The following is a 24,173-nucleotide window of genomic DNA, read 5'->3' on the forward strand; positions in this document are numbered from 1 at the left end:
CAGCCTCCCGAGTAGCTGGGACTACAGGCGCCCACCACCTCGCCCGGCTAGTTTTTTGTATTTTTTAGTAGAGACGGGGTTTCACCGTGTTAGCCAGGATGGTCTTGATCTCCTGACCTCGTGATCCGCCCGTCTCGGCCTCCCAAAGTGCTGGGATTACAGGCTTGAGCCACCGCGCCCGGCCGATAAAGAGTTCTTATGCCTGAGACCAAAAGCACAAATCTTTAAAAGAAAACAATTGCTAAATTAGACTTTATCAAAATGAAAAAAATGCACTGGGAAAAGATGTTAAGAGGATGAAAAAACAAGGTACAAATTGGGGAAAAAAATGCTTGCAACTCACAGCTGCAACAGAGAATATGTTTCTACAATATATGTAAAGTGTGCTCAGAACTCAGCAGTAAAAAAAAAAAAAAAAATCAAACAATCCAATTAGAAAATGGTCAAAAACATGAACAGACATTGAACTAAAGAAAACAAATGGGACAGGCTAAGATGGTAGATTAGAAGCAGCTTCAGTCCATGGCTTTCATGGAGAGGAATGAAAATGGTGAGTGAATTCTGCACCTTCAACTGAGGTATCCAGGTTCTCATACTGGGACTGACTAGGCAGATGACTTGACCCATGGACAGCAAGGAAAGCAAGGTGGAGTGATGGCCTACCCAGGAGTGGTACAGAGCCAGGATAGCCCCACCCCCAGCCAAGGGAGGTGGTGAGTGATTGTGCAACCCTTCCTGAGGAACCACGCTTTTCCCACAGATGTTTGCAACCTGCAGATCAGGAGATCTCCTTGTGAGCCCACACCACCAGGGCCTTGGGTCTGAAGCACAGGGCTGTATAGAGTCTCAGCAAAGTAGCTGATCAGGCACACATGGAGACACAGGAGCTTTGCATACTCTGCCCCTGGAAATTCCAGTTGAGGTGGGATATCATTTGTACATTCCCCTAGGAAGGGGGCTGAATAAAGGGAGCCAACTGGCATTGTTCTATGGGCCCCACTTCCATGGCACCTCACAAGTTACAACCCACTGGCTTAGAATTCCAGCTGGCCAGAGGCAGCAGGCTGGAGACTGCCTGAGATGGACTGACTTCCTGGGGGGGAGAGGCAGATGCCATCTCTGTGGTTCAAGTCAGCCGTTCTAGCCTGCTGGCTCCGGAGAGTCCAGGTGGTCCAGACCGGCAGGAGTTCTCCACAAGGAAGCACAGCTGCTGCTGTGCCAGATCATGGCCAGACTTCTTCTTTAAGTGGGATCCCAACCCATCTCTCCTCACTGAGGTGTGGGGGGAGGGACTCCCTGTGGGAATTTCAACAATTCTGGCCAGGGTTATATGGACATAACTCTGATCTCCCTGAGATGGAGCCCCCAGGGGGAGGGGCAACCACTGTCTCTGCAGTTCAGCTGACAGCATTTCCAGCCTGCTGGCTCTGGAGAGTCTGGGTGGTTTGGACAAGGTGGTGGGGTTCCCCCTAGTGCAGCACATCTGCTCAGTCAAAGGGCAGCCAGACTGCTTCTTTAAGCTGGCCCCTGATCCCATTCCTCCTGACTGGGTGAGACATCCCAACAGGGATCTCCAGACACCTCCTAGAGGAGTGTTCAGACCAGCATCAGATTGGTGACCACTGGGACGCAGCTTTCAGAAGAAGGAGTCAGCTGCCATCTTTTCTGTTTTGCAGCCTTCACTGGTGATATATCCAGGTGAGGGAGGGACCAAGGTGACTAGGGTCTGGTGTGGACCCCCAGCAAACTGCAGCAGTCTGTGGAAGAGTGGCCTGACTGTTAAAAGATAAACAAACAAACAGGAAGCAACAGCAACAACAACAAAAAAGACCCCACAAAAACCCATATTCAAAGGTCAGCAACCTCAAAGATCAAAGATAAACCCACAAAGATGAGAAAGAATCAGTGCAAAAACACTGAAAACTCAAAATGCCACAGTGTCTCTTCTCCTCCAAATGACCACAGCACCTTTCCATCAAGGGCACAGAACTGGGCCAAGGCTGAGATGGCTAGATTGACAGAAGTGGGCTTCATAAGGTGAGTAATAATGTGTTGCAGGAAGTCAGGGACCCCGAATGGAGGGACCAGCTGGAGCCACAGCAGAGGAACATAAATTACAAAGATTTCATTTTAATATGGACATATATCAGTTCCCAAAATTAATACTTTCATAATTTCTTACACCTGTCTTACTTTAATCTCTTAATCCTGTTATCTTCATAAGCTGAGGATGTACATCACCTCAGGACCACTATTGTGTTAACTGTATAAATTGATTGTAAAACGTGTGTTTTAACAATATGAAATCAGTGCACCTTGAAAAAGAACAGAATAACAGCGATTTTAGGGAACAAGGGAAGACAACCATAAAGTCTGACTGCCTGCGGGGTTGGGCAGAATAGAGCCATATTTTTCTTCTTGCAGAGAGCCTATAAATGGATGTGCAAGTAGGGAAGAGATCACTAAATTCTTTTCCTAGCAAGCAATATTAATAATTAAGACCCTGGGAAAGGAATGCATTCCTGGGGGGGAGGTCTATAAACAGCCACTCTGGGAGTGTCTGTCTTCTGTGGTTGAGATAAGGACTGAAATATGCCCTGGTCTCCTGCAGTACCCTCAGGCTTACTAGGGTGGGGAAAAACCCCACCCTGGTAAATTTGAGGTAAGACCAGTTCTTTGCTCTTGAACTCTGCTTTCTGTTGTTTAAGATATTTATCAAGACAATACATGCACAGCTGAACATAGACCCTTATCAGTAGTTCTGTTTTGCCTTTTGTCCTGTTTCCTCGGAAGGATGTGATCTTTGTTCTCCTTTTTGCCCTTTGAATCATATGATCTTTGTGACCTACTCCCCATTCACACACCCCCTCCCCTTTTGAAACCCTTAATAAAAATCTGCTGGTTTTGCGGCTCAGGTGGGTATCACAGTCCTACCAATATGTGATGTCACCCCGGAGGCCCAGCTGTAAAATTCTTCTCTTTGTACTCTTTCTTTTTATTTCTCAGCTGGCCAACACTTATGGAAAATAGAAAGAACCTACGTTGAAATATTGGGGGCAGGTTCCCCCAATAAAAATGAACTTTGCTAAGCTAAAGGTACATGTTTTAACCCAGTGCAAAAAAAGCTAAGAATCATGAAAAAAATGATATGGGAACTGATAACCAGAATAACCAGTTAAGAGAGAAACATAAATGACCAGATGGAGCTGAAAAACACAACAGGAGAACTTCACAAAGCAATCACAAGTATCAATGGCAGAATAGACCAAGTGAAGGAAAGACTCTCAGAGCTTGAAGGCTATTTTTCTGAAACAAGACAGGTGGACAAGAAAAGAGAAAAGGGAATGAAAGGGAACAAACAAAACCTCCAAGAACTATGGGATTATGTAAAAAGACTGAACCTATGACTGATTGGGGTACCTGAAAGATATGGGGAGAACAGAAACAAGTTGGAAAACATACTTCACGATATCATCCAGAAGAAATTCCCCAACCTAGCAAGACAGGCCAATGTTCAAATTCAGGAAATCCAGAGAACCCCGGTAAGATGCTCCATGAGAACATCAACCCCAAGACACATAATTGTCAGATTCTCCAAGGTCGAAATGAGAGAAAAAATGTAAAGGACAGCCAGAGAGAAAGGCCAGGTCACCTACAAAGGGAAGCTCATCAGACTAACAGCAGGCCTCTCTGCAGAAACCCTACAAGCCAGAAGAGATTGGGAGCCAGTATTCAACATTCTTAAAAAAAGAGTTTCCAACCCAGAACATCTGGCCAAACTGAGTTTCATAAGCAAAAGAGAAATAAGATCCTTTTCAGAAAAACAAATGCTGAGGGAATTTATCACCACCAGGCCTCCCTTGCAAGAGCTCCTGAAGGAAGCACTAAATATTGAAAGGAAAAATCTTTGCCAGCCACTACTAAGACACACTGAAGTACAGAGACCAGTGACACTATGAAGCAACTACATCAACAAGTCTGCAAAATAACCAGCTAGCATCATGATGACAGGATCAAATTCACACATAACAATATTAACCTTAAATGTAAGTTAGCTAAATGCCCCAATTAAAAGACATCAAATGGCAAGCTGGATAAAGAGTGAAGACCCATCAGCATGCTATCTTCAAGAGACCCATCTCATGTGCAAAGACACACGTAGGCACAAAATAAAGGGATGGAGGAAAATTTACCAAGCAAATGGAAAGCAGAAAAAAGCAGGGGTCACAATTATGGTGTCTGACAAAACAGATTTTAGATCAACAAAGATCAAAAAAGACAAAAAACGGCATCACATAATGGTAGAGTTCAATTCAACAAGAAGAGCTAACTATCCTAAATATATATGCGCCCAATACAGAAGCACCCAGATTCATAAAGCAAGTTCTTAGAGACCTATAAAGAGACTAAGACTCCCACACAATAATACTAGGAGACTTTATCACTCCACTGTCAATATTAGACAGATCATTAAAATGGAAAATTAAGAAAGATATACAAGACCTGAACCCTGCTCTGGATCAAGCAGACCTGATAGATATCTACTGAACTCTCCACCCAAAAACAATAGAATATGCATTCCTTTCAATGCCACGTGGCACTCTAAAATTGATCACATAATTGTAAGTAAAACACTCCTCAGCAAATGCACAACAGCTGAAATCATAACAGTCTCTCAGACCACAGCACAATCAAATTGGACCTCAAGATTAAGAAACTCACTCAAAATCACACATCCACATGGAAATTGAACAACCTGCTCCTGAATGACTCCTGAGTAAATAATGAAATTAAGGTGGAAATCAAGATGTTCTTTGAAACTAATGAGAACAAAGAGGCAATGTGCCAGAATCCCTGGGACACAGCTAAAGCAGTGTTAAGAGGGATATTCATAGCATTAAATGCCCACATCAAAAAGCTAGAAAGATCTCAAATCAGCAAGCTAACATCACAACTAAAAGAATTAAAAGAACCCCAAAGCTAGCAGAAGACAAGAAATAACCAACATCAGAGCAGAATTGAAAGAGATAGAGACACAAAAAACCCTTCAAAAATCAACAAAACCAGGAGCTGTTTTTTTGAAAAAATTAACAAAATAGACTGCTAGCTAGACTAATAAAGAAGAAAAGAGAGAAGAATCAAATAGACACAATCAGAAATGGTAAGGGGGATATCACCGCTGACCCCACAGAAATACAAACAACCATTGGAGAATGCTATGAACACCTCTGTGCAAATAAACTAGAAAACCTAGAAGAAATGGATAAATCCCTGGACACAAACACCCTCCCAAGTCTAAGCCAGGAAGAAGCTGAATCCCTGATTAGACCAATAACAAGTTCTGAAATCGAGGCAGCATTAAATAGCCTGCCAACGAAAAAAAGCGCTGGACCAGATGGATTTACAACTGAATTCTACCAGAGGTACAAAGAGGAGCTGGTACCATTTCTTCTGAAACTATTCCAAACAATTGAAAAGGAGGGACTCCTCCCCAACTCATTTTATGAGGCCAGTATCATGCTGATACCAAAACCTGGCAGAGATACAACTAAAAAAGAAAACTTCAGGCCAATATCCCTGATGAACCTCGATGCAAAAATCCTTAATAAAATCACAGACATGGCCTGGGACACAGCAAGCCTAACCAGTGTGTCAGAGATCTGGGGGAATTGGCTCCCCATGGCAGTACTCTGAATTAGTTCTGGGGATGTGCACATGGTCATGCCAAGTGTCCCTCCTCCAAGAGCTTCTGTTAGACTAGAGGTATAAATGATGCTGAATAAGGGCCCCTGGACTTAATACCAGATAAGGCATGGAGATATGTGGACAACCTGGGCATGTTACTTGTTCTTCCTGGGTCACAGTTTCTTTATGTTTGAAATAGGGATGGCAGCACCTGCTTTCTTAGTAACACTGTGAGGGTAAAATCTATGTATAAAAATGCCTTAGAAATGTAAAGACCTGAGAGTGTTTGAGCAAACCAGAAAGTTATCAAGAACTTTTCTTTTTGTGCAATTCAGTATATTTTGGGGGGTAAATTTTAAACACCAAATAATCCTCAACAAACGAATGTACACATAGTTCCTGAAATGAGGCAAATATACTCCTCCTGGAACATAAAACAATTAAAAATTCCAACAAATTTATCAAGTATGTAAATAAGTGTTGATAACTTGAAAAATAAAAAAGGAATAAAATCATGATACATCAACATGAATGAACCTTGAAAACATTATGCTAAGAAGCTAGACATAAATGGACAATTTTAAATAATTCCATTTATATATTTATATTATATTAAGAGATAGGAGGATCCGGTATTCCAACCCAGGGAGAAAATGCGGCCTTTGACTGAAGAAGAGACCCGTGTCATGTTTGAGAAGATCGCCAGATACATCGGGGAGAATCTTCAGCTGCTGGTGGACCAGCCCGATGGCACCTACTGTTTCCATCTGCACAATGACCAGGTGTACTATGTGAGTGAAAAGATTATGAAGTTGGCCGCTAATATCTCTGGGGACAAGCTGGTGTCGCTGGGGTCCTGCTTTGGAAAAGTCACTAAAACCCACAAGTTTTGGTTGCACGTCACAGCCCTGGATTACCTTGCACCTTATGCCAAGTATAAAGTGTGGATAAAGCCTGGTGCAGAGCAGTCCTTCCTGCGTGGGAACCATGTGTTGAAATGTGGTCTGGGTCGAATCACTGAAAATACTTCTCAGTACCAGGGTGTGGTGGTGTACTCCATGGCAGACATCCCTTTGCGTTTTGGGGTGGCAGCAAAATCTACACGAGACTGCAGAAAAGTAGACCCCATGGCGATTGTGGTATTTCATCAGGCAGACATTGGGGAATACGTGCGGCATGAAGAGACGTTGACTTAAAAGGAAGTCATTGCAAGGACAGACGGCTGTATGGAAGGGCTGAGCTTTGTTTCCTGTGTTTGTGTGGATTCCACCATCATGCTGAATTTTGTCAACACTCTGACCTCTTCAAGGACTTCTTATTTACTGTACTCTCTATCATTGACAAATGCAGGCTGGATTCTTATTATATACAGAGATGGCTCAAAAATGGGGTTTCAGATCTTTGTGTTTGTGATGAAATAAAATACTCTGTTTCATATTTGAATCAGAGGGCTTCTTGTTCTGAGAAATAGGTTCAAAATCATTGGAACTAGGAACAAGAATAGCTTATTGTTATCTGTGATAACACTTTTTTTTCTAAACTCATGATAAGAACACAGGGATTGTCTTTTTTATTAATATGCAAGTTAGTCATTTCCATAACAGAATAATAAACCACATGTGGGGTTTTAAAAATGAAATTTGTCTAAAATAATAAGAGCAATTCAGCTATTTTTCTATACAGTAATTGGTGTGTGGTATGGAAGAAAAACGGATTCAAACACCACTTCTGCCATCTACCAGCTATATGGCCTTGAGTGAGTCATTCAGCTTTAATAAGGTTCACTTTCTTCTCTTTAAAAAGACACGAAACTTAAAAAAGTAGCTTTGGCCATCTACCTGAGAATTAGAAATTCTGATTTTTGGAATTAGAAATCATGATTGTAGGCTGGGCACAGTGGCTCATGCCTGTAATCCCAGCACTTTGGGAGGCCAAGGCGGGTGGATCACTTGAGGTCAGGAGTTTGAGACCAGCCTGGCCAACATGGTGAAACCTCATCTCTACTAAAAATAAAAAAATTAGCCAGGTGTGGTGGCACATGGCTGTGGTCCTAGTTACTTGGGAGGCTGAGGCAGGAGAATGGCTTGAACCAGGGAAGCAGAGGTTGCAGTGAGCCGAGATCGTGCCATTGCAATCTAGCCTGGGCGAAAGAGTGAGACTCCATCTCAAAAATAAATAAATAAATTTTTACAAGCTGTTTTCTCAGTATTTTTCTTGGATGAGATGATCCTAGGCTGATTGTACAGTGTACAGTGCCTGGGGAATGATAGGTGTGTAATAAATGGTAAGAATTATTTTTATATTATATATATTATATATTACTGTTATTAAGTGTAGAGTTTTATGAGTATAATTTGATTATATTACCTTTTTTACAAGCTGTTTTCTCAGTATTTTTCTTGGATGAGATGATCCTAGGCTGGAATGTTTTTTTCATCACTATGATTTTATAAAACATAATTTTTTCTATGAACCTTTACTTACTTGACTGGATTGGACTAAAAGCACTGATCAGAGACCGTGACATAAAAATTCAGGCCCTTTGTCCTTCCCCGTGCCGCCCAAAGTTATTTTAAGATCATTAGAATATTTCTTTAATAACATTTTATAGACAAAAAATTTAAAGACTACCTGTATTGCAAAACTAAACTATTTCTTTAATGAATATACTGCTTATTTTAAGTTCCAAACATGAAGTCTTTAAGAATAAAACATTACCAACTCCTGCTTTTATATGAAAAAAAAAAAGAGATAAATGTGTTTTCATATCCCAGTTTTATCCTCATCTATTCATAAAAGCCAAGCTGCCCAAAGGAAGCATGCAACACTGCAAGGAATGCAATTTAGTGTGACTGGGCAACTTTGGCCAGAGGGGGTGCAGAAGGGAGAAAGAAGACGGAAGACAGTCTAAGACTCAAGGCATATTGCAACTCTGAGACTTCAGAGGTGAGGCCACCTATGAACTGGGTGGATGTTTGGGAAAACATGTAATTCAAGGCAGTTCTAAAACCCTGTGGGTTTTGTGTGGATTCCAAGGTAGTCCTACAGTAGAAAGTCCAGCCAAATAGTGAGAATAAGCAAGAGTCTTGGAGAAAAAGGAACAGAATGAAGGCAATGTCCTACCATAATGCATGCTCTTGCAAGGACAGACAGACACCATGATCTCCTCAGGATCTTCTGAGGCAGTTAGTGTGAAAGGAGGCAACTTGCCACCAAAATGGGAAAGAAGTGGTTAAACAGCAACAATAGGGCTCCTGCTTCCTGGAGCTATTGGGTGACATTTCCCTGCAACAATCCTAGAATCTTAAAGTGTGGTGTCGGTTTCACTTAGGATTCCAAATGGGAAGTGACTTTTCCTGGCAAACGCAGTTTAAAGTGTTTCTTTCAGTGTCATGCTGTACAGAAAAATACTAGTCGCACAGAGAAAATTAGTCACAAAAACAGAAGGAAAAAAATACAACATGAATGCAGACCCAGGGCACTAAAGTCAGAGAGACAGAACCACAGCCTCACACAACCATTGCTCACATTGTGTAGAGCATTACTGGAAGGAAACAAAGTCTTCAACAGAAACCTGCTGCACCACTCTTAGCAAACTCCTTTGTTTGGCCTTGGGCCACTTTACCTGTGTATTGTTTTGTAGAAGATTTTCCAGGTAATGCTTAGATTTTTCATGCTCCCCCCATTCATTGGATTGGGCTTCAGGGGCTCTTTGTGGTGTGTGTCTGATTCAAATTGTATTTTAGGAATACTTAGAATTGAGGAAGAATAGGATGTTAAGCTACTGAGTGCAAAGCCTCTTTACTAACTTCCAATAATATCTGAACTCATGTCTAAGGAACATAGAAGCATCTTTCAGTTCCTAGTCTCATTGTCCCACCATTCAAATGTTCCTTAGGGAGAATAGAGCTCCTATGCAAGTCTCAGGAATTGCTCTAGAGAAAACCATCTTTCTTCAAGTTTGAGAAACTTATCCCAGACCAACCTTCATTCCCCAAATTTTGTTTAAATTAAAAATAGGCAACTAGAGGGGGTCAGCTAGTTGATGTTCTATAGACTCTTTCCTTGAAGCAGGCATAAAGATCTTTGATTTATTTTTTAATTGTTTCTGTCATTTAAGGGTGCATCAGAGACCCTGTTGTAATATTAAATTATATCACTATTGAGGAGCCCATAAGGCTGGGACTGATACAAGGATCATCATGAAGAGCAGCTATTGAGAGCTACTGACAACTTCTTAGAGGTGTGGCTGAAAGCAACTAGCAAGAATAAGAGACAAAATCTTGTGTTGAGGGAAGTCACCTGTGAGGGCGGCAGCTAGATGTTGAGGCTTGGGAGACCTTATTGTTCTAAGATACCTGGCCTTGTCTTCCAAACAAAAATCATCCTTGACATGCAGAAAAACTACTGATTTCTCAACAGATTTATAATGGAACAGATACAATGGTGTGACCTAGAGCAATTTCTTTAACCTCATACAGAATCAAATTCCCCATCTGAACATAAACGTATTTACCTCATAGGTTTATTGTGAAACTTAAAATATATAATTTACCTTGCATAATGCTTGGCATATAGTAAGCATCAAATATACATTAGTTATTAATATTGTTATTTTCATAAGCAAACTTAGTAGGGATAAAAGCTCAGAAACACTGGGTAGGAGCTTGAGCTAGCCATAGAGACCTTGAATTGTAACCTGGCCTTCAAATTCCTCATCAGAAGGGTGGGACCAGGAATAAGAGCGTTACACTTGGCACAAGTCCAAACTGCATGACTGCACAAACACTGTAACTGCTCTGTATTCAGACACATTTGAAAGGATTTTTCCAGCATAAATTTCTAAATGTGCTGCTTGTTTTGTAATTCAATCTAGGGCAGCAGCAGCAGTGCTATCATTATTTACATTTCTACCTTTTGGTCTTGGATCCAAGATATTTGCAGCAGTATGAATTGGCTCATAAGAAAATTCTTCTCTTTTCTTCAAAAAAGTTTCATGTTACTTTCTTTTATACCTGTAAGCAAGTAATTATTAATAATCTTTTACATTGATTTGTTTCTGAGACATTTGGTCAGAAATAATTTACAGAAATAAATTAATTCAGACACTGTAGCTAATTTAACATTAATTTTTTCCTATTTATTTGATTTTTAGAAATTATTCCAGTAGAGGAGAACCTCATTAGCAACATATTAACTTTCTAATATTGTTAATACAATTTTTTCATTTTAATGAACAAAAGGCAATAAAAAGACCTTGTAAACAATTAGAAAATCATCTTGCCCTCAATTAAATTTTCTATTCTCCAAGATTTAAATCTTCAACAGTAACCTAAATAGCTGTTAACTCTCTATTTATGAATGTAAAGGGGAGAAAACATTTTGTTTATGTCAAGTCTTAAGATTGTTTCAATAGTGACCAGTTCCTTTTCACTCTTTCCTTTATCTTGGTTGTGTTTGAGTCGTAAGTTCTCGGACATTAATAACTGCACATTCTGGAAGGACTTTCTTTAAATCTTTTATTGTCTCCTCTTGGCTCCAAACTGTGGATCTGGGACCACGTACAACTCCAAGTAAACTTTCAGCCTTCAAATGACCTCAGTATTACATCCTTCCTGAAGTATCGCAGAATTTTTCTCTAAATTAAAGGAGAATCACAGGACGTCACACTTAATGACTCCTGATTCAAAGTTAATTTTCCTTCCTTTGATGCCTAAATCTACTTCAGCACCTAATTATATAATTCTGCTTTGGAAGGGACCCTAGAGCTGAATCTAATTTTCAACTAACTGCAGGATTCATTATTAGAGAACCAATGATAGTTTGTAAATCAGTCTTTGAGCATTTACCTAATAAAACTATTCCATCAGTAGTTAGAAACGTATTTGTTAAAATGAGCTAAGACCCACATCCTTAAAACTTCCTTTGAGCAAAGGTTCATGGCCCCACATAAGAAGAGATTTTCCTATTTTCATTTAAAGTATCATCTTATTAAATTATCTCTAAATGGATCAAATATAGCATATTTTAACAGGAAGTATTCCTAGTGGTTCTATCTCCATTAATACATACTCCAAAATATTGCCCACTCTTTTAAGCTACCAACCCTGATGCAGTATCCCAAATATCAGTGCCAAAACCAGAAGTGCATTCTCCTATTACATTAGTAATAATTGTACAGTATGGTGGCAGGAAATGCACTTTCAGTTCACTGGCTATAGCTATTAAACTATGCGGAAATGACTGCCTGGAAGGCAGCCAGGTCCCTTGGCTTTAAGGCCAGCTCTGAGGAAGACAAAGGTAATACAAGAAGGGAAACTATGCCACCTGACCAAAAGCATTATTGAGACACTCTAGAGCAGTGCTTCTCAACTCTTTGTGGTGAAGGAACTTTTTTTTTTTTTTTTTAATTTCCAATTGGCCATGGACTTTTGTAAAATAGAAAATGATGCACTTGGATAAACCAGCAATGTGAAATGCTCTAAAAATTTCTAAATACTTACCATTTGTATACTTGATCAGTATAATTATATACTTTCATGATTTATATACTTATCTCATAAGGGACTGGTAACAGTTTTGGAACTGGTGTGTGGAACGCATGCTGGATAGCACTGCTCCAGAAAGGGAGAAAAGGTGAGAATTACATTTGTCATCCTATTCTTTTAGTATGGTTCAAGTGGCATGCTAGAAAGGAACTATTCCTGCTGCTGGTAAGTACCAGAGATGTGTGTATGTTAAATATAAGATTGGTGGCCATGCTTAACAAGATAGTAAACACTTGGCTCTAAAGATAGTATCAATGAAAACAATTGCCATTTATAAACCATGTTTAAAGTAGTTTAATGATGAAATCTTGGTTAATCATATGAATATGGGGAAAAGTGTGTTTGCCCAGGAGTAGGTTGTATCAAAAAGCATTTTCTCACAGTTACGTAATTACCAAGAATAGAGTTTAGGGAGTGACACTGCCAAGCAGGCAAAAGAGAAGACTTCCAAAAGAGTAATTTTGCCAGTAGAAACCTGGAATAACCCCAAGGTCAGAGGTAGTAAGGAGAGAAAGGGAATTGACAATAGGATGATAGGTGGTATATTTCATTAAAGAAATGAGGAATAGTGACATGAATTCTTCCTCTATCAATGATGTTTGCTCCAGGATGAAGACATCTAAAGGAATAATTGTGACACTGAAGGCTATCATATTGGGAATCAGGGCCAAAGAACAGGGCAATACCTCATGGAATGTCTGACTACTACATGGAATCAGAAGACAAGCTAACCATCCACCATGAAGGGGAAATACTGGCTTTTCTCTCTTCCCATGTACAATAAACCAGAGATATGGCAATCAGATTCTGCATTAATTGCCAAGGGAACAAGGATTTTTCACATGTACAGAAAATATGAATTCCAGCTAAAAACACTTTTTAATCTAGGTCTTCATATGTAAATATAAACAGGCAACTGAGAATCATCAAATTGAGTGAACACCAAAAACATTAGAGCCACCAGACTCAACCAACACAATAACTAATGTTTAAAGAAATAGTATGTGGAGAAAACAGAAGTGAACTACAAATATAGATAAATAGGATTCAGAGAAAGATTTTTCACACTCAGTCACACAATGCCCAATACATCATTAAATACCTTGGATCCATATAATAAAAATAAGCTTTTACAAAAAAGAAAGTAAACAGAGTTCTTAGCTATAAGCAATATAATCCACTTGGGCTTGTCTAAAAATAAACAAATATCTAATGAGTGGTAACTATGTGTTGGTTATTTTTTTAGGCACTGGGAATACAGCAGTGAGTAAAATAGACATTCCCTGTCCCTAAAGAGCTTATATTCCAGTCAGAGGCTAGAGATTATAAGGAAATAAACATATAATTCAGGTAGTAATGGCAAGCAGAGTAAGGGAGACAGCAAGTGACAGAGTGTGTGTAAGTGTGTCTGTGTATGCATGTATGTATTATAGATAAAGTGGTAAGAGAAGGCCTCTCTGATAAAGTAGCATTTGAACTAGGAATCAAAGGAAGTGATGAGGTGAATCAAGAGCAAGAGAAAAAATATTCTGAGCAAAAGGAACACAAAATAAAAAAGATTTGAGGTAGAAGTATCTGGGGGTTTTGACTAATAGCAAGGACACCAGTTTGGCTTCAGTGGGCTGTGTGAGAAAGAGTGATAGAAATTTAGGTGAGGGCAATAAGAATAGGCCAAATTATATGGGACCTTGTAGACTATTGTATTTTGGCTTTCACTATGAGATATATGAAAAGCTATTGTAGAATTATGAGGAAAAGACTGTGATAATTTGACTTACACTTTAACAGTATAACTCTAGTAGCTATATAGATAATACGCTAGAGGTGGCAAGGGTAAAAGCAGGGACATCAGTTAGCAGGCTATTACAATGACATAGGAATGTGATGATTGTGGCTTGGATCAGGGTATTAGCAGTGGGGATGGGGATATATGGTCAGACTCTGGATATATTTTTTTTAATATGGACGGTATTTCCTGATGGATTGAATTTGGAGTGTGAGAGAAGGACAGAATGACTCCAAGATTTTTTCCTGGGGAACTAGAATAACTAAGGTACTCTTTATTATAATGGAGAAAATTATAGGAGAATCAGTTAATTTTTGTTGGAGAATGAAGAGCTATAGTTTTGGACATGGTAACTAGGAGATGTATATTAAACATTCAATTGGAGATTTTGAATACCCAGTGGGATACATTATTCTGGAGTTCAGGGAAGGGATCGAGTCTATAGATATTAATTTGAGAGTTCTCTCTATATAGAAGGCATTTAAAGTCATGAGACTGCATGAGGTCAGCTAAGGAATGAATGTAGATAAAGAATAGAAGAGGACCAAGGATTGAGTCTTACATTACTTCAGTATTTTGCAGTTGGGAATTAAAATATCACCAGAATACATATACACCATAGAATACTACACAGTCATAAAAAAGAGTGAAATCATGTCCTTTGCAGCAACATGGATGCAGCTAGAGGCCATTATCCCAAGCGAACTAATGCAGGAACAGAAAACCAAATACTATATGTTCTCACTTATAAGTGGGAGCTAAACATTGGGTACACATGAACATAAAGATGGCAACAATAGGCACTACAGACTAGAGCGCAGGGAAGGGAGGAGTGCAAGGGTTGAAAAACTAACTATTGGGTACTATGCTCACTACCTGGGTGACGAGATCAGTTGTACCCCAAACCTCAGCATCACACAATATACTCATGTAACAAACCTGCACATATACCCTCTGAACCTAAAAGTTGAAATCATTTTAAAAAAAGAATTTACAAATATCACCAGAGGAAATTGAGATGAAATAAATAGTGAGATAGGAGAAGTATGAAGAGGCTACCTGAAAGCCAAGTAAAGAAAGTGCTTCAAGAAGGAGAGAATAATCAACCATGTAAATGATACCAACAGGTTAAGTAAGATGCAGACTGGTAATTAACCTTTGAATTTAGCAATATGGAGATCAATGGTAATGTCAACAAGGGTAGCTTGTAAAACAATGTCATCAGTTAAGAGTGAGAATGGAGTACTCGATATGGGAGGTTTAAGGAGAGAGTAGATGGTATAAAATAGACAGCTAGTGGGTTATAAAAATGTCACAGCATTGCCAAGCTCTAAAAGCTCACTTGAGGTTAATGGTTATGAATTTAAAGAGCCTAATATTAAATGAATAACAAACCAGTTAACATGGAAACAGAAAAGGTGGAAAGTTGGATTTAGGCATGTTTGGATTTTTTCAGAGGTGACTATGATGAACTGAAAGAAGGGAAAAGAAGTTAATGGTATATGCTTGGAAGTGTAATTGTAATGATGGACCATGAAATCTAAAGTGAGTTAAGAAGTGAAAACATGCATAGAGTGGATGGCAGTAAAAAGTAATAGAGGTCAATGGATTTGAGGTCCCAGTAGGTTCAAGAAAATGTTGGAATTGGGGCATTAGAAGGAGTGAGCAGAAAAGACAGGAAAAGATGGCTTGAAAAGGGGATGCTGAAATTGAGATTGTGTAAGTAGTATAGCTATTTATTAAAGGAAGGCTGGCAAACCAAGCTTGAGGTTCAGCTTCCAGAAATAATGTCCAGGACTATTGCCACAGCACTGCCCTGATAAGAAAAACTGTTGCTCCTGCAGTTAGATGCCAAGAAATTGACTTTACTGCAACAGCTACTGCTGCCAGCACTGATGCCACTACTTTATTAAGAACTTGACCTTGCAATCTCTGCCATCCCCCAAAGTCAAGTCCCTTTGCTGCTATCTATTCTAACAATGGAAACCATACAGTTCTACCTTCTGCATGGCTTCAATTCTGAATCAAAGTCTCATGTGAGGGCGAACATAAGTCATATTCCTACACTGTAGTTTCAACACAGAAGTTTGAGTTTTGACTTCCACACTTAAGAGGTAAATATTATAATGTAAGAATTTTTTCCAAATATAGAAAGGCTATACATGATATCTTGGTCAGACACAAATATGACAAATGTTTACTATATCGATTTTTTAAATTAAAAATGCAATTGCCAGGCCGGGCGCGGTGGCTCACGCCTGTGATCCCAGCACTTTGGGAGGCCGAGACGGGCGGATCACGAGGTCAGGAGATCGAGACCATCCTGGCTAACACGGTGAAACCCCGTCTCTACTAAAAAAAAAATACAAAAAACTAGCCGGGCGAGGTGGCGGGCGCCTGTAGTCCCAGCTACTCCGGAGGCTGAGGCAGGAGAATGGCGTGAACCCGGGAGGCGGAGCTTGCAGTGAGCTGAGATCCGGCCACTGCACTCCAGCCTGGGCAGCAGAGCGAGACTCCGTCTCAAAAAAAAAAAAACAAAAAACGAAAAACACAATTGCCAAAAAAATTTTCCCCTTACTAAAGGGTGACTAGTGGTATGTACACAACTAAAAACAGAATTACTTAGTTGAAGATTGGACATAGTGATTCTACCAGGTTGCACCATAAAAAAAAAAAAGGAAATTGTATGAAAAAAAGTAAGAGACAGATATTTATGAGAATCCCAATATCTATTTAATGAGAGTTGGAAAGAAAAGGAAAATAAGAGAAGGGAAATAAAATAAAATAAAATAAAATAAAGGAAAGGAGGGGACGAAGAAATCAAATAATGGACTAAAGTTTCCTGAAATTGAAAAAGGACTTAAGTCTTCAGATTGATAGAGCCCAGCAAGTCTCAAGTAGCAATAATCGGAAGACTGACTTATGCCTAGACAGATTCTGGTAAAAATTTTAAACTTTAAATTCAAAGTGAATATCCTCTTCCAAGCACCTTGGTGTATAGCACATAAGCTACACATCCCTATGGGGTAGCTCTACTGGATCGCTAACTCACCCGTTCACCAAAATTAACTGAAATGGATCAAAGAGCTATCAAAAAATATGAAATCATCAAAAGATAAGAACTACTAAAAAAAAAAAAAAAGCACGAGAATTAGCCGGGCGTGGTGGCGGCGCCTGTAGTCCCAGCTATTCGGGAGGCTGAGGCAGGAGAATCGCTTGAACCTGGGAGGTGGAGCTTGCAGTGAGCCGAGATCACGCCACTGCACTCCAGCCTGGGCGACGGAGCGAAAAAAAAAAAAAGCACGAGGAGATAACGCACAAAACCTAGATGCTATAATTCCGTAATGGAAAAGATGATCTATGAGTTTGACTGCATAACAATTTAAAACATTTGCAAAGCATGGAGTATTATAAGGTAATTAAAAAGACCAATGGCAAAGTGATAAAAAAGTAATGTTTATGCTAGAGGTTTAATGCCTTGATATTTATATATTACTATTGATATTTAAATGTATCTATTAAGTTCTTACAGATCCATAATAAGAAAAATTCAATAGAAAAAATGGACAAAGAACAAGAAAATACAGTTCTCAAAATGAGACATATAAATAGCCAGTATTTATATTTAAAAGTATTGAATCTCACTCAAATTTTTTAAAACTCAAGATATCAGTTTTTACTTCTCAGATAGGAAAAGGTTGAGAAATTTGATAATATACTTGGTTGCCAACAGTGTGAGAAAATGAGCATTCTCCTAAACTCTGTAAATTGGTGTAAGCTTTTTGGAGAGCAATTTGGCAATATTAATCAAAATTTCAAAACATGTATTTGTCCCAGCATTTTTACTTTAGAAATTTGTGCTATAGATATATTAGCACAAATATCCAAAATACATGTAAAAGATATTTATTGCAGCATTTGTGTAACACCAGAAGTCTGAAAACAATCTAAATGTTTATTAGTTAGAAACTGGTACTTCTGGCAAAGAGAAGAGTCGAATATAACAGGAGTCTGTTTGCATGAGGACTAAACAGTCTCCCAACTGTATTCTTTAAAAAACAGTTTTATGGAAATGTAATTCACATGCAATAAGTCACCCATGTAATGTGCACAATTTAATAGTTTTTAGTATATTATCAACATTGTGCAACTATCACCACTATCTAATACCATAATATTTTCATCAACCCAAAAAGAAACCCTGTACCAATTAGAAGTCACTCGCAATTTCTCCTTTCCCTCAGCCCCTGAAACCACAAATTGACTTTTCTTTATGGATTTGCATTTTCTGGACATTTCACATAAATTGAATATTATAATATATGACCTTTTGTGTCTGGCTTCTTTCATTTATTGTGATGTTTTCAAGGTTCATTCATATTGTAGGATGTATCAGTGATTCATTCTTTTTGAATCTAGAAAATATTCCATTGTATGGATAGGTCATGTTTTGTTTAGCCAGTCCTACTGAACAATCTTTCAACAATTATTCTTAATAATCCTATTGAACATTCATGTACATGTTTTTGTATAGACACGTTTTCAACTTTTTTGGTTATGTATCTAGGGATGGAATTACTAGATCATATGATAACTTCATGTTTAACATTTCAAGAAAATTCCAAAGTGGCTGCACTACTCACAAAGTGCTGGGAGATTTACAATCTCACCAGCAATGTATGAGGCTTCCAGTTTCTTCACATCCTCACTACCACGTGTGATTGTCTGTTGTTTTGATTTTGGCCATTCTAGTGGGTGTTAGGTTGTATCTAATTTTGTTTCTGCTTTGCATTCCCCTAATGACTGATGTTATTGAGCATGTTTTCATGCACATATTGGCCATTTGTGTGTCTTTGAAGAGATGTCTATTCAAATCCTTTGCCCATTTTTCGATTTGGTTCTTTGTTTTTGTTGTTGAGTTGAAGATCTTTATCTATTGTGGATACAAGTTCCTTATCAGATATATGACTGGCAAACATTTTCTCCTATTCTGTGGGCTGCATTTTCACATTATTGATTATATTTTTGGCAGGAAAAAAAGGTTTTGATTTTGAAGAAACGTAATGTATCTATTTCTTCTTTTGTCACTTGTGCTTTTCTTGTTGCATCTAGGAATACTTTGCCTAATCGAAGGTCACAAATATTTACTCCTATGTTTTATTCTAAGAGTTTTGTAGTTTTGGCTCATGCATTTATGTCTATGATTTTGAGTTAATTTTTTGTACAGCATATGATTTGAAGTAGGAGTCCAACTTCATTATTTTGCATGTGGCTATTCAGTTGTTCCAGCACCATTTGTTGAAAAGACTATTATTTTTCTTAATTGCATTTTCAGGTTGTTCATTGCTAGTATATAGATATACAACTACTTTTGTACATTGAACTTGTGTGTGTGTGTCTGTGTGTGTGTATTTTAAATAGAGAATTTGCTCTGGAAGTTTGTTACAAATAGATATATACATAATTGCAAAAATAATTTTGTGTGCATACACACACACACACACACACACACACACACCCTCTGCAGGCTGTTGGGTAACAGCAGTGGAAAAAATAAGTCATTTGTTGAGTAGTAATCCATTGTATCGATATAACCACTCTACCATTTGCCCCTATAACAGTGCAGAATTTGCAATATATCTACAAAAAATGTAAAAATTGTTTGAGTCCTGGTGAACTCACATAGTCTAAATGGAGAGCAATGAGATTACTAGTGCCTAAATCTCAGAATTCTAATTCAAAACTTGCAGTAAAAAGTGAAAGTGAACACATCCCAGTTTAATCTTTTACCCCAATGTCTTTAAATTTCTTCACATTTTACTTTATTAAAACCAAAGTTAATCTTCTTTATCAGCTCAGAGCTATTTTAGATGCTTCCCAATCTTCAATCTTCCTTCCCCGGTAACTACTCCCTCTTTATTTAGAAGGCATACAATAGACATTAACCCTAATGTAGAGAAGTAGTGTGGCATGGGAGTTGAGGGTATGGGCTCTGGAGTTAAACTGCTTGGGTTCAAATCTCATTTATGCTATATATTTGCTGTTCTGCCTAAAACATACCTTTACCTCTCTTGGCCTCAGCTGCCCCATTCTAAAATGTGAGTTATTTTAGCACCTTCCTTAGAGGATTTTTGTGAGAATATGTATATAAAATTCCTGAAAGAATACACTGTAAATGCTCAATAAATGCAAGGACATCATTAATATTACATGTCAACCAGTTGGCATATAAGGAGATCTGTCTCCAGCCTGGGAAGATTTTAAAATAAGCAAACAAAACATCTTATTTTTAGCCTTTGGGCATCTGCATTTTCTTGGCTTGTTGGAGAGAGTGTTCCTAAGGGATTCCCTTTTTAAAAGTTGGGGGCATGAAGAGGAAAGTGCCAGAGGGAGATAGTGAAAGACTCCAAGAAAGCAGAGAAGACGAATAGAAAAGAGAAGAACGTTAGAAGGAGGAGAAACCAAAGAGGCCAGGGAGAGGAAAGTAGGTGACTGGGGTGAGAGAGTATAACAAGAATAAAGTTCATGAAGGTAGGATGGTTGGGGGAAACCTTGTAATACAGAGCTAAGAGCTGTATTGAAGTTTAACAGAAAAGAAACTCTTGTTTGAAAGGAAGAGATTGGCTATATTTAGTACTGGGTAGGATGTCAGTTCTGAAAATAAACTGCTCCCAGAACTGAGAGCAATCCTCTGCACTGTTGTCACCTGCAGCATGCTGGCCTTCCTTATAGCGGAGAGTGGAACATGGTCATATACAGCTGAGAAAATTGAAGTATATGTTGGTGTGTATGTGGAGCAGGGAAGTATCCTGCTAAGTTAATACCAGAATCTAAATACCATGTAGCCGGATGCTTGATGCAATATTCACCACATCCATGGTACACATCTGGCATACCACTGTAGACATAGGGACCTCGTCAGAAGTATGACAGGCCATATATAAAGATATATTTGAAGCATCTGATAAGTGTCATAGAGGTAAGTTCTCTTTGGAGATGTCATGCTTGTGTGACTTAGGGAACTCACTTAGGGCATGCAGACAGGCACAGGTTAGGATACATTAGGAAAAGACAGAGAATTGATTATTTGAGCCATCAAAAACAGAATGCATGTGGAGGAGGATGGAAATGAGGAGAAAGTTTTCCTTTTCCAATAGGAATAAATATAATTGTATTCATAAGTACAATGCCATCTACTGCTCCTTTACGAGACAAAGAGACTTACAGGTACATTTAGATATACACACACACAAATACAAACAACATCTATTGTGTTGGGAAAATATAGGTGATGCCTTTCACTGAATGAGAAAAGAAAAAGTAGAAAATGGGTATTTTGATGGAACAAAATATAAACAGAATTTTAACTTCTAACTTGAATTCATCACTTCCACTGTTACCACTCTCTCATCTAGACAGTTGCAATAGCTCCCTAATTGTTTTCCTGCTTCCAACATAAACCCCTCTTCTGAATATATATTCTACAGGGCAGCCAGAGAGATCTTTTTAAAATCATAAGTCATATTCATCATTCCTCTGCACAAAACCCTACAATATCTTCTCAGCCCACCCTGAGTAAAATGCAAAATATTAACATGGTCTGCAAGACTCCACGTGATAAAACGCTCTGCTACCTCTCTGGTTCCATTTGCTACCAATCTTCCCTCACCCTTTCCACTCTAGGCATAGGCATGCTGATCTCTTTGCTCCTCCTAGAACACATCAAGCACATTCTGACCTCAGGAATTTGCATTTACTGTTTCCTCTCTATGGGAAAAGCCTTCCCCATATAGCTGGATGGCTTGCTCCCTCACTGTGACACTCACCTCAGTGTCACTTAGTGAGAGAGACTTTTCATAACCATCATATATAAAATAATGAGTACAGCTGCTTGATAGGTAGTTGGATATGTGGGTCTAGAGTTCAACTAGAGGTCTGAGCCAGAGTATATAGCTTGATAAAGTTCCTATGTAATTCTGATGTGCAGCCCTGCCTGAGAATCACACTGTAAAAAGAAGCACGCACTTCTACCAATCATCAACTTTTCTTCATCCACACAGTCCCTACAATGATGCAGTCCACAGTCATCTCTGACTTGATTTATTGACAGATTCTATTGCAGTTTATATGTTATATAACTATTTCTCTTCAGTATTAGGCCATTTTGGCTAGCCCATCATTATTTAACCCCTCTGCTCTTCTGTCCTTTTGTTTTAGCAGACTGTGAGTAATAAGAGGATAAAACTATTCATTTATACATTCAACCAATATGTATTGATAACCTACTACATGGCATACCGTGTCACATTCATTTCTGTATCTCACATATCAAGTATATTGCCTTACCTTAAGTATGTACTGCATATATGTTTGTTTTATATTCAAACTTACTGTGTCACAGATAAGGAAAATAGGGCCTAGAGATGAAGAATGACTTGCCAAAGCCACACAGCAGGTAGGTCCAGTTTTCTCTACATAAAACCACTTTGTCCCTCCCTCACACACTTCCATTATTGGTAATATTGCTCCTAAACTATTTGTCAGCTTCTGTGACAAGAAAATAGTTATCTCCACCCCCATAGGCTTTTCAGTTAAGAATCTATGTTCCCTTGGCATTGCTTACAATTCTGGTGTCACCACTGCTGAATCAGGATGTCCACAGATCAGCTTTTTATCTGGCACTTCTAAAGAGCTCCTGCTGACTTCAATAGAATATGGATAGAGCTGGCCTCCTATAGGAACTTTCAGGCTCTCAAATGGATTTGGGATGTGTCCTGGGAGAAAGAGAATGAGGAAAGACTTTCAAATTTTGTGTGGAAGCCTGTGTTTTATAAAACAAAACAAGAGAAAATGAGTTATAAGAGAGAATTGATTGGATTAATGGATGAAGTTCCTGATAATGATTACTTTTAACACTATATTGGACTGTCACATAAAGTTGGTTCTTTATGTCTATTTCCACTTGCTACAATTTAGTAAAATCCTAAATAAGTTCAGTACATTCTAGGAATATAAATAAATCATGCAATGTGTAACCTTCTAGAGAAAATTTCTGCTTCTAATTTGCTCAAGCGGAGTGTAGGGGACCCTCTTAGAATGGTTTAGAAATATGTCATTTTGACATCTTTATATCTTTGTGCATGCCATTTCTCTGCTGTCAATGGACCTTATTAATTCTTTTTTTTCTTTTTTTGAGTCTTACTCTGTCACCCAGGTTGGAGCGCAGTGGCACAATCTCACTGCAGTCTCCGCCTACCTAGTAGCTGGGATTACAGGCGCCCACCACCACACCTGGCAAATTTGTGTATTTTTAGTAGAGACAGGGTTTCGCCATGTTGGCCAGGCTGGTCTCAAACTCCTGACCTCAAGTGATCCACCCGCCTCAACCTCCCAAAATGCTGGGATTACAGGCATGAACCACCACACCTGGCCAAATTTATATTTAAATATCACTTTTTCTTGTAAGCATCTTATAACCTCCTCAATACTGGATTAGGTATATTTCCTCTCTGCTCCTTTCCAAAATACTTGTCACCTTTTATTACATTTGTCTATTGGCTAGCTTTCCTACTAAATTATGAGATTTGACATTTTACCCCACCACCAAAACCATTTTCAATAAGTCACCAATAGCCCTTTGGTGCTAAAAAAATTTGAATACTTTAAATTACTTATCCTAATTTCTCTTCACCATTAGCCCATTTTGACTACCCCATCTTTATTGAAACTCTCTCTACTCTTCTGTGACAATGTGCTATCCTGATTCCTTTCTAACATCTGCTTACTCCTTCTCTTGTTTCTTCACTGATTCCTCTTATTTTAATTTCAACTTTCATTTTAGATTCAAGGGGTACTTGTGCAGGTTTGATACATTGGCATATTGCGTGATGCTGAGGTTTGGGGTATGATTGATCCTGTCACCTAGGTAGTGAGCGTAGTGCCCAATAGGTAGTTTTTCAGCCCTTGTCCTCCTATCTGTCTCCTCTCTTTTGGAGTCCCTAGTGTCTATTGTTCCCATCTTTCTGTCCACCAAATGTTTATCTCCCACTTATAAGTGAGAACATGAGGTATATGGTTCTGTGTTACTGATTTAATTTGCTCAGGATAATGGCTTCCAGCTGCATCCATGTTGCTTCAAAAAAAAAAAAAAAAAA

The 24,173-nt window shown here is 38.7% G+C and overlaps 2 protein-coding genes across 3 annotated transcripts in view; both read left to right on the plus strand.

The window, feature by feature from the left end:
• SPRY3 (sprouty homolog 3 (Drosophila)) overlaps nucleotides 1–24,173 on the plus strand; it is a 115,145-nt gene that overhangs the window by 76,619 nt on the left and 14,353 nt on the right. The window lies entirely within an intron of this gene.
• On the plus strand, nucleotides 6,309–7,695 carry LOC105501734 (60S ribosome subunit biogenesis protein NIP7 homolog). Of its 2 annotated transcripts, XM_011927769.1 has the most exons (2): nucleotides 6,315–6,619; nucleotides 6,761–7,695. In XM_011927769.1, the coding sequence occupies exons 1-2, from the start codon at nucleotides 6,339–6,341 to the stop codon at nucleotides 6,879–6,881; spliced, it is 402 nt and encodes a 133-aa protein (XP_011783159.1). In that variant the 5' UTR covers nucleotides 6,315–6,338; the 3' UTR covers nucleotides 6,882–7,695. The 2 variants fall into 2 exon arrangements, with proteins under 2 accessions (XP_011783157.1, XP_011783159.1); XM_011927767.1 differs by having other exon boundaries at nucleotides 6,309–7,695.

This window comes from Colobus angolensis, unplaced genomic scaffold (genome assembly GCF_000951035.1).
Source record: "Colobus angolensis palliatus isolate OR3802 unplaced genomic scaffold, Cang.pa_1.0 Scaffold744, whole genome shotgun sequence".
Lineage (NCBI taxonomy): Eukaryota > Metazoa > Chordata > Mammalia > Primates > Cercopithecidae > Colobus > Colobus angolensis.